The sequence below is a fragment of the Anopheles stephensi genome, chromosome 3 (genome assembly GCF_013141755.1).
Source record: "Anopheles stephensi strain Indian chromosome 3, UCI_ANSTEP_V1.0, whole genome shotgun sequence".
Classification (NCBI taxonomy): Eukaryota; Metazoa; Arthropoda; class Insecta; order Diptera; family Culicidae; genus Anopheles; species Anopheles stephensi.
Window position 1 is genome coordinate 1583554 of NC_050203.1, and position 17783 is coordinate 1601336.

A 17783-nucleotide genomic window follows, 5' to 3' on the forward strand; every position below is an offset into this window, starting at 1 on the left:
AATGCAGACAGTGTTGATCCATACATAAAAAGGAAAATAATTAATAGCCTTGTAATGGTAGGATTATTTTTACCTTCAACTTCCTCAATTAGAACTTCCGATGGCATATGAGGAATTGTTTGAGTGTCATTTTCATCGAATGTTTCTTCGATTACTGCCCCATGTTCCTTAACGATCTTAATGTTTCGAGACTTAATGAATGTCTGGTTGTTGTCTGTGCATGTTTCAAATGTAGTGATGTATTCAGGAGAAGTGTGTTCTTGGGTTTCAGCATCTAAAATAACATTAAAATTGTTGTAAGATGTGTAATGGCATAAATGGAATAAAATATGATGAAAAGAATAGTGTAAGTATCCTCTTACCCTGCGTATGTGGTAGAATAAGTGATTGTGAGTGTGTGTCTTGTGTGTCAAGCTGTGAGGTGGTAATGTGTGTCTTCTTCTTGGGCTTGGCTTTCTGTGTAGGTTTGAGGTCTTTCGAGAGCTCGCTAGTAGTTGATACAGTTTCTTGAATCTCTTCGATCGAAGGCTGGTCGAACGGTTCAATTTCCGATTCCAATACATTCGAATGGAGAAGCTCCTCAACTATGTCATCCGTGTCTACACCCTTTCGTTTGATGGTCTTAACCTTTCTTCTCTTGGGCTTGACTACTTGAACTATAGGAGTCTCGTTGGCCGTGGTTGTTGTTGAGGTCTCAGGAGCCGTTTCTTCTTCGGTTAGTGTGACTGTGGTCTCCGGTACCTGGTCGTCCTCTTGGACAGTCACAATCTTCACCTCCTCGATCTTACCAGCCGTCTTCTTCTTGATGACCTTGGTTTTCGTGGTCTGCTTCTTGGGCTTTCCTTCCTTGGTGACGGTCTTAACGACCTCAACATGTTCCGGAAGCTCTTCAATAACTGGCTGTTCCATTGGAGCCTGTTCCAGGATCAATTCGGCCACCTCTTCTTGAGGCACATCTTCGCTAGTGGGCTCGCCCTGCTTGAGCTTTTTGATCTTTTTCTTGATAACCTTGGTAGTCTTCGTCTTGAGAGTAGCTTCCAACGGCTCGGGATACTCATCCACAATGGCTTGGAGAGGCTTCAACTCCTCCTCGAAAGTCTCTGTAACCTCGTAGGGTACTTCATGCTCGCTGACTGTGACGGTTGTTTCTGGCTGCTTGTCATCTTCCTGAACAGTGACTTCCTCGGTGATCTGTTCCTTGGGTCCGACACGTTTTTTGATGATCTTCTTCTTGACGACCGTCTTCTTGACTACGCCTGAGTCGGACTTGACTTCTTCGACGACGTCAGGATGCTCTTCGATAGTCGTTTCTTCTATAGGACGCATGCGCTTCTGAAGGTCGACGTCGATCTTCTCGTACTGTTCGAGCTCGGTTTTATGGACCTCCAGATTAAGGAGTCGCTCAATGATATCGTCAGAGTCCTCAGTGGTCTTGATAGTTTTGACCTTCTTTTTCTTTGGCTTGGGTTTCTCATCCGCTGGCTTAGACTCGGGAGCTTCCTCCTCGGTGACAGTGATGGTAGTTTCTGGAGCCATGTCGTCTTGCTGAACAGTGACAACTTCGATGTGTTCCTCCTTCTGGCCAAGACGCTTTTTGATGGTTTTCTTTTTCGTGACCAGCTTTTTGGCTTGACCAGTTCTAGTGACGACTTCAGTCACCTTCACCTCTTCAGGAAGCTCTTCAATTTCCAGAGCTTCTACAGGAGATAGAGGCACAATGGGCAGAGTGTCAGCATCCTCGTCGAGTTGTTGATACTGAACTGGCTCAGAGCTCATGACTTCTAGATGAAGCAGCTTCTGGACAATATGGTCAGTATCATCACCCTTCTTTTTGATGGTCTTAATCTTCTTTTTCTTGGGCTTGATCACTTGAACCGTAGGAATCTCATCGGCCGTAGTTGTTGAGGTCAGAGGAGTCGTTTCCTCTTCGGTCAATGTGACCGTGGTCTCCGGTACCTGGTCGTCCTCTTGGACAGTCACAATCTTCACCTCCTCGATCTTATCAGCCGTCTTCTTCTTGATGACCTTGGTTTTGGTGGTCTGCTTCTTGGGCTTTCCTTCCTTGGTGACGGTCTCAACGACCTCAACATGTTCCGGAAGCTCTTCAATAATTGGCTGTTCCATTGGAGCCTGTTCCAGGATCAATTCGGCCACCTCTTCTTGAGGCACATCTTCGCTAGTGGGCTCGCCCTGCTTGAGCTTTTTGATCTTTTTCTTGATAACCTTGGTAGTCTTCGTCTTGAGAGTAGCTTCCAACGGCTCGGGATACTCATCCACAATGGCTTGGAGAGGCTTCAACTCCTCCTCGAAAGTCTCTGTAACCTCGTAGGGTACTTCATGCTCGCTGACTGTGACGGTTGTTTCTGGCTGCTTGTCATCTTCCTGAACAGTGACTTCCTCGGTGATCTGTTCCTTGGGTCCGACACGTTTTTTGATGATCTTCTTCTTGACGACCGTCTTCTTGACTACGCCTGAGTCGGACTTGACTTCTTCGACGACGTCAGGATGCTCTTCGATAGTCGTTTCTTCTATAGGACGCATGCGCTTCTGAAGGTCGACGTCGATCTTCTCGTACTGTTCGAGCTCGGTTTTATGGACCTCCAGATTAAGGAGTCGCTCAATGATATCGTCAGAGTCGTCGGTGGTCTTGATAGTCTTGACCTTCTTCTTCTTTGGCTTGGGTTTCTCATCCACTGGCTTAGACTCGGGAGCTTCCTCCTCGGTGACAGTGATGGTAGTTTCTGGAGCCATGTCGTCTTGCTGAACAGTGACAACTTCGATGTGTTCCTCCTTCTGGCCAAGACGCTTTTTGATGGTTTTCTTTTTCGTGACCAGCTTTTTGGCTTGACCAGTTCTAGTGACGACTTCAGTCACCTTCACCTCTTCAGGAAGCTCTTCAATTTCCAGAGCTTCTACAGGAGATAGAGGCACAATGGGCAGAGTGTCAGCATCCTCGTCGAGTTGTTGATACTGAACTGGCTCAGAGCTCATGACTTCTAGATGAAGCAGCTTCTGGACAATATGGTCAGTATCATCACCCTTCTTTTTGATGGTCTTAATCTTCTTTTTCTTGGGCTTGATCACTTGAACCGTAGGAATCTCATCGGCCGTAGTTGTTGAGGTCAGAGGAGTCGTTTCCTCTTCGGTCAATGTGACCGTGGTCTCCGGTACCTGGTCGTCCTCTTGGACAGTCACAATCTTCACCTCCTCGATCTTATCAGCCGTCTTCTTCTTGATGACCTTGGTTTTGGTGGTCTGCTTCTTGGGCTTTCCTTCCTTGGTGACGGTCTCAACGACCTCAACATGTTCCGGAAGCTCTTCAATAACTGGCTGTTCCATTGGAGCCTGTTCCAGGATCAATTCGGCCACCTCTTCTTGAGGCACATCTTCGCTAGTGGGCTCGCCCTGCTTGAGCTTTTTGATCTTTTTCTTGATAACCTTGGTAGTCTTCGTCTTGAGAGTAGCTTCCAACGGCTCGGGATACTCATCCACAATGGCTTGGAGAGGCTTCAACTCCACCTCGAAAGGCTCTGTAACCTCGTAGGGTACTTCATGCTCGCTGACTGTGACGGTTGTTTCTGGCTGCTTGTCATCTTCCTGAACAGTGACTTCCTCGGTGATCTGTTCCTTGGGTCCGACACGTTTTTTGATGATCTTCTTCTTGACGACCGTCTTCTTGACTACGCCTGAGTCGGACTTGACTTCTTCGACGACGTCAGGATGCTCTTCGATAGTCGTTTCTTCTATAGGACGCATGCGCTTCTGAAGGTCGACGTCGATCTTCTCGTACTGTTCGAGCTCGGTTTTATGGACCTCCAGATTAAGGAGTCGCTCAATGATATCGTCAGAGTCGTCGGTGGTCTTGATAGTCTTGACCTTCTTCTTCTTTGGCTTGGGTTTCTCATCCACTGGCTTAGACTCGGGAGCTTCCTCCTCGGTGACAGTGATGGTAGTTTCTGGAGCCATGTCGTCTTGCTGAACAGTGACAACTTCGATGTGTTCCTCCTTCTGGCCAAGACGCTTTTTGATGGTTTTCTTTTTCGTGACCAGCTTTTTGGCTTGACCAGTTCTAGTGACGACTTCAGTCACCTTCACCTCTTCAGGAAGCTCTTCAATTTCCAGAGCTTCTACAGGAGATAGAGGCACAATGGGCAGAGTGTCAGCATCCTCGTCGAGTTGTTGATACTGAACTGGCTCAGAGCTCATGACTTCTAGATGAAGCAGCTTCTGGACAATATGGTCAGTATCATCACCCTTCTTTTTGATGGTCTTAATCTTCTTTTTCTTGGGCTTGATCACTTGAACCGTAGGAATCTCATCGGCCGTAGTTGTTGAGGTCAGAGGAGTCGTTTCCTCTTCGGTCAATGTGACCGTGGTCTCCGGTACCTGGTCGTCCTCTTGGACAGTCACAATCTTCACCTCCTCGATCTTATCAGCCGTCTTCTTCTTGATGACCTTGGTTTTGGTGGTCTGCTTCTTGGGCTTTCCTTCCTTGGTGACGGTCTCAACGACCTCAACATGTTCCGGAAGCTCTTCAATAACTGGCTGTTCCATTGGAGCCTGTTCCAGGATCAATTCGGCCACCTCTTCTTGAGGCACATCTTCGCTAGTGGGCTCGCCCTGCTTGAGCTTTTTGATCTTTTTCTTGATAACCTTGGTAGTCTTCGTCTTGAGAGTAGCTTCCAACGGCTCGGGATACTCATCCACAATGGCTTGGAGAGGCTTCAACTCCACCTCGAAAGGCTCTGTAACCTCGTAGGGTACTTCATGCTCGCTGACTGTGACGGTTGTTTCTGGCTGCTTGTCATCTTCCTGAACAGTGACTTCCTCGGTGATCTGTTCCTTGGGTCCGACACGTTTTTTGATGATCTTCTTCTTGACGACCGTCTTCTTGACTACGCCTGAGTCGGACTTGACTTCTTCGACGACGTCAGGATGCTCTTCGATAGTCGTTTCTTCTATAGGACGCATACGCTTCTGAAGGTCGACGTCGATCTTCTCGTACTGTTCGAGCTCGGTTTTATGGACCTCCAGATTAAGGAGTCGCTCAATGATATCGTCAGAGTCGTCGGTGGTCTTGATAGTCTTGACCTTCTTCTTCTTTGGCTTGGGTTTCTCATCCGCTGGCTTAGACTCGGGAGCTTCCTCCTCGGTGACAGTGATGGTAGTTTCTGGAGCCATGTCGTCTTGCTGAACAGTGACAACTTCGATGTGTTCCTCCTTCTGGCCAAGACGCTTTTTGATGGTTTTCTTTTTCGTGACCAGCTTTTTGGCTTGACCAGTTCTAGTGACGACTTCAGTCACCTTCACCTCTTCAGGAAGCTCTTCAATTTCCAGAGCTTCTACAGGAGATAGAGGCACAATGGGCAGAGTGTCAGCATCCTCGTCGAGTTGTTGATACTGAACTGGCTCAGAGCTCATGACTTCTAGATGAAGCAGCTTCTGGACAATATGGTCAGTATCATCACCCTTCTTTTTGATGGTCTTAATCTTCTTTTTCTTGGGCTTGATCACTTGAACCGTAGGAATCTCATCGGCCGTAGTTGTTGAGGTCAGAGGAGTCGTTTCCTCTTCGGTCAATGTGACCGTGGTCTCCGGTACCTGGTCGTCCTCTTGGACAGTCACAATCTTCACCTCCTCGATCTTACCAGCCGTCTTCTTCTTGATGACCTTGGTTTTCGTGGTTTGCTTCTTGGGCTTTCCTTCCTTGGTGACGGTCTCAACGACCTCAACATGTTCCGGAAGCTCTTCAATAACTGGCTGTTCCATTGGAGTCTGTTCCAGGATCAATTCTGCCACCTCTTCTTGAGGCACATCTTCGCTAGTGGGCTCGCCCTGCTTGAGCTTTTTGACCTTTTTCTTGATAACCTTGGTAGTCTTCGTCTTGAGAGTAGCTTCCAACGGCTCGGGATACTCATCCACAATGGCTTGGAGAGGATTCAAATCCACCTCGAAAGGCTCTGTAACCTCGTAGGGTACTTCATGCTCGCTGACTGTGACGGTTGTTTCTGGCTGCTTGTCATCTTCCTGAACAGTGACTTCCTCGGTGATCTGTTCCTTGGGTCCGACACGTTTTTTGATGATCTTCTTCTTGACGACCGTCTTCTTGACTACGCCTGAGTCGGACTTGACTTCTTCGACGACGTCAGGATGCTCTTCGATAGTCGTTTCTTCTATAGGACGCATACGCTTCTGAAGGTCGACGTCGATCTTCTCGTACTGTTCGAGCTCGGTTTTATGGACCTCTAGATTAAGGAGTCGCTCAATGATATCGTCAGAGTCGTCGGTAGTCTTGATAGTCTTGACCTTCTTCTTCTTTGGCTTGGGTTTCTCATCCGCTGGCTTAGACTCGGGAGCTTCCTCCTCGGTGACAGTGATGGTAGTTTCTGGAGCCATGTCGTCTTGCTGAACAGTGACAACTTCGATGTGTTCCTCCTTCTGGCCAAGACGCTTTTTGATGGTTTTCTTTTTCGTGACCAGCTTTTTGGCTTGACCAGTTCTAGTGACGACTTCAGTCACCTTCACCTCTTCAGGAAGCTCTTCAATTTCCAGAGCTTCTACAGGAGATAGAGGCACAATGGGCAGAGTGTCAGCATCCTCGTCGAGTTGTTGATACTGAACTGGCTCAGAGCTCATGACTTCTAGATGAAGCAGCTTCTGGACAATATGGTCAGTATCATCACCCTTCTTTTTGATGGTCTTAATCTTCTTTTTCTTGGGCTTGATCACTTGAACCGTAGGAATCTCATCGGCCGTAGTTGTTGAGGTCAGAGGAGTCGTTTCCTCTTCGGTCAATGTGACCGTGGTCTCCGGTACCTGGTCGTCCTCTTGGACAGTCACAATCTTCACCTCCTCGATCTTACCAGCCGTCTTCTTCTTGATGACCTTGGTTTTCGTGGTTTGCTTCTTGGGCTTTCCTTCCTTGGTGACGGTCTCAACGACCTCAACATGTTCCGGAAGCTCTTCAATAACTGGCTGTTCCATTGGAGTCTGTTCCAGGATCAATTCTGCCACCTCTTCTTGAGGCACATCTTCGCTAGTGGGCTCGCCCTGCTTGAGCTTTTTGACCTTTTTCTTGATAACCTTGGTAGTCTTCGTCTTGAGAGTAGCTTCCAACGGCTCGGGATACTCATCCACAATGGCTTGGAGAGGATTCAACTCCACCTCGAAAGGCTCTGTAACCTCGTAGGGTACTTCATGCTCGCTGACTGTGACGGTTGTTTCTGGCTGCTTGTCATCTTCCTGAACAGTGACTTCCTCGGTGATCTGTTCCTTGGGTCCGACACGTTTTTTGATGATCTTCTTCTTGACGACCGTCTTCTTGACTACGCCTGAGTCGGACTTGACTTCTTCGACGACGTCAGGATGCTCTTCGATAGTCGTTTCTTCTATAGGACGCATACGCTTCTGAAGGTCGACGTCGATCTTCTCGTACTGTTCGAGCTCGGTTTTATGGACCTCTAGATTAAGGAGTCGCTCAATGATATCGTCAGAGTCGTCGGTAGTCTTGATAGTCTTGACCTTCTTCTTCTTTGGCTTGGGTTTCTCATCCGCTGGCTTAGACTCGGGAGCTTCCTCCTCGGTGACAGTGATGGTAGTTTCTGGAGCCATGTCGTCTTGCTGAACAGTGACAACTTCGATGTGTTCCTCCTTCTGGCCAAGACGCTTTTTGATGGTTTTCTTTTTCGTGACCAGCTTTTTGGCTTGACCAGTTCTAGTGACGACTTCAGTCACCTTCACCTCTTCAGGAAGCTCTTCAATTTCCAGAGCTTCTACAGGAGATAGAGGCACAATGGGCAGAGTGTCAGCATCCTCGTCGAGTTGTTGATACTGAACTGGCTCAGAGCTCATGACTTCTAGATGAAGCAGCTTCTGGACAATATGGTCAGTATCATCACCCTTCTTTTTGATGGTCTTAATCTTCTTTTTCATGGGCTTGATCACTTGAACCGTAGGAATCTCATCGGCCGTAGTTGTTGAGGTCAGAGGAGTCGTTTCCTCTTCGGTCAATGTGACCGTGGTCTCCGGTACCTGGTCGTCCTCTTGGACAGTCACAATCTTCACCTCCTCGATCTTATCAGCCGTCTTCTTCTTGATGACCTTGGTTTTGGTGGTCTGCTTCTTGGGCTTCCCTTCCTTGGTGACGGTCTCAACGACCTCAACATGTTCCGGAAGCTCTTCAATAACTGGCTGTTCCATTGGAGTCTGTTCCAGGATCAATTCTGCCACCTCTTCTTGAGGCACATCTTCGCTAGTGGGCTCGCCCTGCTTGAGCTTTTTGATCTTTTTCTTGATAACCTTGGTAGTCTTCGTCTTGAGAGTAGCTTCCAACGGCTCCGGATACTCATCTACAATGGCTTGGAGAGGCTTCAACTCTTCCTCTTCCTTGATTTGCTCAGATTTTTGAACGTTTTCGGATACAGTTACCGTTGTCATTGGTGCCTTTTCATTTTCTTCAATGGTTACAGTTTCAGTAATTTGCTGTTTTCCATCGACAGTTTTCCTTATAACTCGCTTTTTAACAATTTTTTTACTCTTCTTTCCCTCGTTTATAACTTCCTCCGATATTTGCACATCTTCTGGCATGGATTGCGATTCTTGCGTTTGCTGTGTAATGTGAGTGTGTGTAAACTGTTCTTCGTGTTGTGTGATGGATTGACTTGTTGTCTGTCTGCTCTGTGATGTAGTGGTACGTGTTTTGTGGCCAGTGTGATCTGTTGGAATAGTGATAAAGGAGTGTACTGTAAGTTTACCGTGTAACTTTTCAATGTTTGTGTTTTCAAAGTTAAGCTCATAGTTTTAAATTTTGGAATGGTTTGTTGGAACGATTGTGTGTGTGGTTTTAAGCATTGCGTGTAAAAGTTGTTTAAATGTATACATGGACATTATTCTTAAAGTACTGTATAAGTGAGTTTTCCCCTTCCAGTACTTACCTTCTGTTATCACAGGACGACACTCCTCGTACGTGAGCAGCGCAGATTCTGTCAATCTTGCGAACCGTTGTTCTGGCTCTTGGGCAAGCTCGATCCGATCTGTGCACTCGTCGAGAGTCGTTTCGGAAACATTGACCGTTTGGTTAGTGATAAAGGTAACAGATGCCCGTCTGCCAGACGCTTCAAAGTTCACGGCAACGTCGCTCTGTTCATTACTAGCTACTTCTAAACATTCAGGTGCCCTCAAACCTTCCTCCAGCGTCGTGGAGGCAAACTTACGTGGCTGCACGGTCTCTTCGAGTAGCTGGGCCGTATCGGATGTGAGTGGTTCAGATTGCAGTGGTACAATTGTCATATCGGTAAACTTCATGGACGCAGTTTGGGCCTCTGACTGTAGACTGAAATCGGATCTATCTAACCCTTCGCCTAGCACCGTTTCGGTCGTAGTCGATACGAACAAATTGGATACCGTTCGTTGTGCCTGTTGAGCGGTGGTTTCCTTCGGTGTGGATAGCTTACTGTACGAGTCTTGGCTCACGGTTTCCGTGGTGAATGCCGCAGGAAGCTGTTCTGCTAGGATGGGCTTTGCAATAGCCGTGTTCTCTTGGGTTGGCGTTAAGTCTTTCAAAGCAACCGATACATCGACTGTGCTTTGAAGGGGTAGCTCAAGTCCTTGCATGTCGAATGTGGGATACTTTTTATCCATAGACAATGTTGCTGTCAGCTGTTCTGCTCCCTCATAGACGGTTATCTGTTCCACAATAGTTTGCAGCATTTGTTCGGGAGTGAAGTGAGCTTCCGCTGGTTTGGCGCCATCGGGCAGAAGCGAGTTCGATTCTTGCAACGTCAATACCTGCTCTACAAGGAGTGACTTCCTGATTTCTTCATCTGCTATTTTCTTAGCCGTTTGTTCATTGAGTTCGAGATGTTGTTTGTATTCGGTTATGTTCTCCAAAACCATCGTCTCAGTAATGGTCGTTTCATCGATGGTGTCGCTCTTGACAAGTGCCTTCGATTTCGGTGTTTGGTCCCTTTGTACATCGGTCGCACTTTGCAGTGTGTCCACCTGTTCCACCGTGAGAGACTTTAAAGCGTCGCTCGGTACAAGTTTGGCCTTTTGAGTCTCAATTGCTGTCACATCAACGCCTTCCTTCGCCTTTTGTTCTGTGATTACTTCGGTTATGGTTACCCCAGTAACCGCATCCAAGCTCGTAGCCGCACGGTGTTCTTCCGGAGCTAGTCGTTCCTGTTGCTGTGCCAAGTCTTCGTAAACCAACGTTTCACTGACGATAGTTTGTTCGTACTGATCGTTGACCGTGGCCGCCTCTTGCCTCTGGCCAGGTTTCGTTGAAAGTTGCGGCGTGTCATGGCTTACATGCACTTCTTCTACGATTATGGATCTCATCGGTTCAGCACCCGAAAGGGCTTGAGCATGGAAATCTTTAGCGATCGCTTTCACGTCGTATCCTTCCTTTTCTCGCTGTTCAACGACTATTTCTGTTACCTGCAGTTCTACATTCGGCAGAACGGTGGCGGTGGCTGTTTTGCCTGTCAGACGATCATCTTGCACCAAATTGGTGATGTCTTCAAGTATCGTAGTTTCTGACTTGATCGTTTCCTGCAAGCTGTCCGTTTTTGGCGTAGCCGTTGCAGTAGACATAGCTGCACGCAGTTCGTCGAGGGCATCTGATGAATGCACCTCTTGGACTGCAACGGATTTCAGTAAACCGGCTGTAGTTTGATGTGCTGTGTAGTCCTTCGCTATTTCTTGCACATCGAAACCTTCCCTTTCTTTCTGCTCGGCAACTACCTCCGTGACTATCAGTTCCTGCACCGGTTGCACATCAACGTTAGCAAGCTTTTGCTCCGGTGCCTGTGCAGCAGGTTTCTCCAATGTCATCTCGTAAACCATGGTCTCTTGCACGGTTTTCTGCTCATGCTCCAATTCATTTACCAAAGCACGATTCTCAATAGTTGCTTCGTCTTTCATCTCACCATGCATCTCTACCAGTTGAACCTGCTCGACCGCAAGTGATTTGAGTATCTGTGACGGAACAAGATGCGCCGAGTATCCGCTGGCAATTTCCTGCACATCGAAGCCTTCCGACTCTTTCTGCTCACATACTACCTCCGTTACAACCAATTCTTCGCGAGGTTGCATTGAGGAAGATGCCGTTTTTTCTTCTGGTCGCGTTTGATGGTCAAAACGAGCAGCTGCTTCGTATACGACTTGCTCGGAAATGGTCGTTTCTTGATGTCCATCAGTGCGGACGGTCGCAAGGGTGGTGGATATTGTTTCTTTCGCTTCAATATTGCCGGTACCACTTGACAAAACAACTTCTTCTACCGTGATTGATTTAAACGGCTCTGTGGACACCGTTTTCGCTGACTGTTGTTCCAGTAGGTCAGACACGCTATATCCTTCCTTTTCCTTTTGCTCCGTGATCACCTCCGTCACCTGCAATTCCGTTTGGTGTGGCATAACAGGCTCGGCGTGTTTAGCTTCCGGCTGTACCATCTGTTCAAGAGTGTCGACATTTTCCAGCACGACTGTTTCCTCAAAGACACGCTCCTCTATCTCGTCCGTCTGCGGCTTTGCGTGGGACGTGTGGGGAGTTTCGATGAATTGCTTTACATCGTCTATTGGAAGCGTTTCTTCGATGAGTGCTGATCGCAGCGTGTGCGACGGAACTTCCTTAGCGTTGTAGTTGCTCGCGATCTGCTGTACATCGTAACCTTCCTGTTCTTTCTGCTCGGTGACGACTTCCGTTACGAGCAGCTCACTGATGGCTTCAATATTCGAGGTGGCTGTTTTTTCAGTGGGTTTCTGATGTTCGTCTAACTTATCTATACCCTCCAGTATAAGGTGTTCCGTGGTCGTTTGCGATTCAAGTTGATCCTTGCGTACGTTTGCTATAAGGAGTACTGATCGTAGCTCTTCTACATCTCCAACAACGTCCGATGTCTGCACTTCTTCTACGATGACCGATTTGAGGGTGTGTGATGGAATCATTTTGATAACGTGCTCTTGTGCGATATCCTGCACCGAGTAGCCTTCCTTCTCCCTCTGTTCCACTACTACCTCCGTCACAAGGAGCTCGCTCATTGGTGTGACGTTTGGCAGTGCTTGTTTCTCGGACGGAGTGAACTCCATCGTGTAGTTGTCGATAGATTCCAGCACAAGTGGTTCGCGCACTACCGTTTCCTCCAGCTTGTCGTCCGTATAAGTAGCGGATGTAACTTCCAACGTTTGCTCATCTTGAAGCTTGTCAACGTTTTCGGCTGTCAGCGTTTCCTGAACCGTTACGGACTTGAGCGAGTGCGACGTAACGGTCTTTGTTGCCATGTGATCCCGTGCCAGATCAGCCACGTTGTAGCCTTCGCGCTCTTTTTGTTCGCTTACGATTTCAGTTACGATCAGTTCGGCATTAGGCAAGAAGGAACGGTCGGCAGACTTTGGTGCTGGCATCTCATCCACCGGCAACTGTTCTGATCCTTCGTAGACGGTCGTTTCCTGTACCGTTGTCTGTTCGTACTGTTCGCTACGCACGGATGCTGAGCTGAGGATTTGTTGAGGAGACTTGAGCTGGTCGATTGTGTCGGACACGGAGACTTCTTCGATTGTCACTGTCTTGAGTGCGTGTCCAGCGACAGGTGTTGCCGTGTGATCTTGAGCAAGCTCTGCCACATTGAAACCTTCGCGCTCTTTTTGCCCCGTGTTAATTTCTGTCACGATAACTCCGATCTGTGGTTCGTATAATGACTCGGCCGATTTAGGCAAGGGCTTCGGTGTCGCTTCCAACACTGGCGTTTCTTCAAAAGCGAACGTTTCAGATACGGTAGTTTGTTCCAGCTCATCGCTTTGTGCCGTTGCCTTACTTACACTGGCAGTCGGTTGGCTAAGCTGCGATGTGTCTTCGTTAGCGATAGTTTCCTCAACGAGCACCGACTTGAGTGAATGAGACGGTACCTGTTTGGCAACGTAATCTTGAGCAATGTCTGCCACACTGAACCCTTCTTTCTCCTTCTGCTCAGGCACAGTTTCGCTAATGAGCAGTTCATTTATTGGGATAACTGTCAACTCTGCTAGCTTTTCCGTCGGTTTAACCTCTTCCACCATTCCAGTGGTTGCTTCATATGCGATTGTTTCCGAGACCATGGTTTGCTCAAGCTGATCGCTACGAACGTTTGCTAGGCTTTCAATAGACGCAGGCTGCTCCATACTGTCAAGACTTTCGGCCGCTTCAACCTGTTCCACTGTCACCGATTTGAGCATGTGCGTCGGTATAGACTGGGCGTGTGCATCTTTGATGACCGTTTCATCAACCTTTTCTTGCTCCTTCTGCTCAATCATGACTTCTGTTACGGTTAGTGGAGTGTTAGGTTCTAGTGCTGGAACAGCTTGACGCATGGAGACAGTTTCTCGTTTGTACTGGTTGACTGCCTCCAGAACGAGCTGCTCACTAACAATCTTCTCCTCTAGTTGATCACGCTGCAAAGTAGCGAGTGACTCTGCGATGACAGGTGCAAGAAGGTTAGCCACAGAATCGACCGTTTCGGTCGTTTCTACCTGTATAGATTTAAGTGTATGTGTTGGCACGGAACGAGCAGTATGATCCTTAGCTATTTCAGCCACATCGAAACCTTCCCGTTCGCGATCTTCCGCAATCACCTCGGTGATGGTGAGTTCGGTGCGCGGTTGCAGAAGTGTTTCGGCCTGTTTTTGTTCGGGTTTTGTATCCTCCTTCAGCCTGTTAACGTCTTCCAGGATCAGTGACTCCTGCACGATAGTCTGCTCCAGCGTATCTCCAATCTTGACAATTGCTTCAGAACTCAGAGTTTCAGAGGTCTCCAGTGTTTCGGCACGGCTAGAGAGCTGCACTTCTTCGATGAGTACAGATTTTAGTGCTTCAGTCGGAACAGCCTTAGCCGAGTGATCTTTGGCCGGTCGTATGGCTTCTTCCTGCTCTCGCTGTTCCGAAATTACTTCCGTCACAGTTAAACCTTCAACGGGACGCTCAACGTTTGTAATGGCGGACTTTTGCGCGGGTGTATCAGGAGCTGTATATTGAAGTGTACCTTCCAGTACTATCATTTCAGATACAATGGTTTCCTCTAGCTCATCGCCCTTCAAGCTAGCCTGGCTGGTGCCTTGAGTTTGTTGTATTTCCAAACGGTCCACTCCCTCACTGGTAACCGTTTCCTCTACTAGAACCGTCTTCAGTGAGTGTGTTGGAATTGGTTTGAGCGTGTGATCCTTTGCCAATTCCTGCAGTTTGATTTCATCGCTCGCCATTTGTTCACTGACAATCTCCGTCACAATAAGCTCACTGGCCAAACTTGGCAGTTGCAGCTCTGCTGTTTTCTGTTCCGGTCTTACCATGTCTTCCTGTGATCGTAGCGTTTCGTAGATGGTAGTTTCGGACACTATTTTCTCCTCGTGCTCACCGGAACGAACTACACGGGCTAGCTGGGACGCTGGAGTGACATGCTCTAGCTCACTTGCGGAGACGTTGGCAATCGTTTCCTGCACTAGCACAGACTTTAAGCTATCGGTGGGAGTTGGTTTTACTGTCTGATCAACTGGCATTGCCTGTGGTTGGAAAGTGAACTCCCGCTCTTCTGTGTCGTGCTGTAAAACCTCGAGCTGGTGCTGAAGATTAAGCTGCGTCTCAGCAAAGACCGTAAGCATTTGTGTTTTAGTCGGTAGCTCGGCTTCCTTTTCATTCGCCTCCACCGTCACAACGGTGTGTGATTGTACGGGAACAAAGCTGGCAGACGCCTGCTCTGAACGGTCCACAGCTTCCGGCGAAAACCGACCGGCAGTGTCAGCTGTCTCTATTTCAGTGACTGCTAGATTTTCGATGGGTTCGAGCAGAGTGGCGGCAACAGCTTCGTTTGGTCGAGGAGCTCCCTGATGTAGAGTTTCTTTCTCGTGAATGAACTGCAGGGTTGATTCGCTTACAGGCTTAAGCGCGGTGAGGGTAGTTTGTGCCATTGCGGAATCGGTCACTTCGAACGGAGCTAGAGATGCTTCTGCTTCATTGCTCAGAACCTTCGATACTGAGACACTCGTGCGCTCCAGGAACTCCACAGTAGCCTGCTTGGACTCGAACGATTGAGCTTGGAAATCTTGGGCAGTAAGATTGTCGTTAACCAGCTGCGTTGTGAGTTGGTTTTCGAACATTGTGACAGAACCGGTTGCTTGGTAGGAGCTTATCTTTGGGGCAGCTGAAAACTCAACCTCCGACTCTTCTACTGTTTGTGTCGTTACGGACAGTGGTTCTTTAGTTAGGAGTTGCACGTCTGCCCATTGCTGGGGCGGCAAACGGCCAGGTTGGTATGTGTCCTCTTTTTCCGGTGCATTCATCACCTCGGTCATGTAGGACTTTTGCTCAACGATTGCTGGGCGGGCACTTTCCGTCGGTACGACTAGCTCCGGATAGTAACGGCTTGGTGCGTCCTGCGGTAAGGTCTCTTCTGTCTGTATGGATTCCGAAGGAAGTATATGATAGTGTGGCTGCACTGCGGGGAGTTTCAGCTGTCCGTCGAATGTTTCTTCCTTCTCAATACGGCTTACTTCCGTTACCTGTAGGGATTCCTTCGACAATACTTTGGAGTAGGCATGACTAGGCGTTGGACGTTGCAGAACCGGTAACTCCCGCTCAGACTGTGATGATACGGTTTCTTGCACAATTGTAGCATCATGTGTCAGCAGCTGCAACGTAGCACTGCTAACATTCTCGACTATTCTCTCCAGCGCAGCGGTAGAATCTTGCGGTGTAGACTCGCTTACAACGAGCGGTTGCACGGGCACGAAATCAGTAGTAGCTAAAGCCTCTTGCGGCATCGTTACCATGCCCTGGTCTAGCGAACTTTCCTGCGGACTCACCTCGGAAACCTGAACCAGCTCATTAACACCGAACAGTTTGTAGTGCGGACTGGTCGCCAGGCGCGTGCTGTCCAACAGCATCGTGTCAGACTCGCGCTCGGACAAAAAGATCTCCTCGGTAACCAGAGCCGTTTCCGGCACGACCTTTACCGTAGCACTAGTGCCGGCGGCAGTCTCAGGCTCGACCAGATTCGATACCTGACTCAACACGGTCGACTCGCTCGTTACGGACGCTACCTCGAGCGGGAGGCTGTGCGTTTCCCGCAAGGGAGAGGTAAGAAAATCGGGAGCCAACTCTTCCACGACTTGCTCCTCGCTGGGCAACAGAGGCCGCAGCGGGTGCAGGGGTTGTCGGCGGCGTTGTTGCGATAGCCGCCTGCGTTCCTCGATTGACTCTTCGCTGTCGACAATCTCTGTCTCTTCTTCGTGTTTGTGCTGTTGCCTCCTGTCGGAGCGAAGTTTCTTGTGTTTTTTCTTCGTGACAGTGGTGTTGTTCGTGGTGATGGTGGTAATCGCAGTGTTGCTGCTGGTGCTACGCGCGTCTTCTCTGAGATCTGGTGTTTCTGTGGAATCATGCGAAGTTGGAACAATAGGATTCAGTGGAATTTGTGCAGCCGAGCCGCGCAATTTTACGGACAACATTGATGTGGACTATTCTAAACCAGGTATAGGTGAATACAGTTGAGAGTGCAATTATGTGTGTGTGTGTGTGTGTGTGTGTGTGTGTGTTTTTGGTATCCGAAAACAGTATGATGTGTAGGAGTAGAAGAGTGGATGTGTTTGCAGAAGAGTGCAAAACAGAGTGTTCAATTGAAGCCTACCGAGAGTAGGGTAATCATTGTTGAAACGTGAAGTAAAGACAGAGCTTGTGATAGATAGCTCATCATAGAGACAGAAACGATAGTGGTAGCTACAGAACGACAGCCGGCGAGGAAACGAGAAAAGATTCAATTTCGTGCAGTGCAAGTTCCACTACAAAGTTCGATTCCAATTCAAGAAAGAGAGAGAAAGAGAGAGAGACAGACATAGAGATAGTGAAGAGGCGCTGCAACTAACTCATTCACATTACCACTAGACAGACAGGCAAGACAGAGCAGCCATTCCGGTGATCCTAGTGAATCGGATGCGCAGGCTTCAAACGGCTCGTACAGCACGAACTAGAAACTAGTTTTATAAAGACTATATGGCGAATAGGCGTTTTGCTGATCAACAAGCATCAGCGTACGTAGGGCTGGCATTTGGGCCACCCTTGCATTGCAAATCTAGAACAGGGTAGTACAGGCAGGAGTATAGACGGCAGCGTAGAAGGTAAAACGACAGACGATGAAACAAACATTCCAAAACATTCCATCCACATCACTATTCTACTATGGCCGAGGAGAGACAGATTCTAAAGGTACGATGGCATTCCGAACTAGTGAGCATCAACAGAGATGCAGATTTGGTTTCTATTCATAGGATGCAGTAAACTTTTGAGAGGTTTCGAAAGTGCTAGTAAAGATAAATCATTGATTGTACTTACCATTCGTCGTAAAGCTGAAAGCTCGGTTGTCTCCTGCTGAATCACGCTAAGAATGAAGCCAATGCGTTAAAGCGAAAGCTTACACAAAACTCAATAAAACAGCCAGTTTGCACACGCTGAAGCATAATTAGAGTTGATATAGCGACGTGATGTACTTTATTATATCCGTCATGTTGCCGCTCTGTTAAGGTGATGAGACTTGTCTAGAATCTAAGAGAGAAACCAGCAACGAATCCATCCAAGCGACGCACATTCCTACAGCTCTTTTGAAAGCAAATCACACATCGCAATATGGCTACTACTAGGTAAGTTCTGTGTAAAATGTATTCTAGTCTTGTGAGAGTAATAATCATCTGTTTCGTTTGTATATAAAAAAGGTGTAAAGAAAATGAACGTTCACTACCAATATACTAGCATTCTACGAGATGACTCGAAG

At 48.0% G+C, this 17783-nt stretch overlaps 1 protein-coding gene across 26 annotated transcripts in view; it reads right to left on the reverse strand.

Moving 5' to 3' along the window:
* Positions 1-17783, reverse strand: part of LOC118512126 (titin) — a 138143-nt gene that overhangs the window by 24342 nt on the left and 96018 nt on the right. For 17 of the 26 annotated variants that reach the window (XM_036056115.1, XM_036056111.1, XM_036056110.1 and 14 more), the window contains 3 exons: positions 8934-16388; positions 363-8714; positions 74-274 (listed from right to left, as the gene is read on the reverse strand). The exons of 4 other annotated variants lie outside the window; for them this stretch is intronic. In XM_036056115.1, coding sequence (XP_035912008.1) covers positions 74-274; positions 363-8714; positions 8934-16388 — 16008 coding nt within the window. The remainder of the gene's footprint in view (positions 1-73; positions 275-362; positions 8715-8933; positions 16389-17783) is intronic. 5 more of the 26 variants (XM_036056126.1, XM_036056121.1, XM_036056103.1 and 2 more) reach the window with 4 other exon arrangements.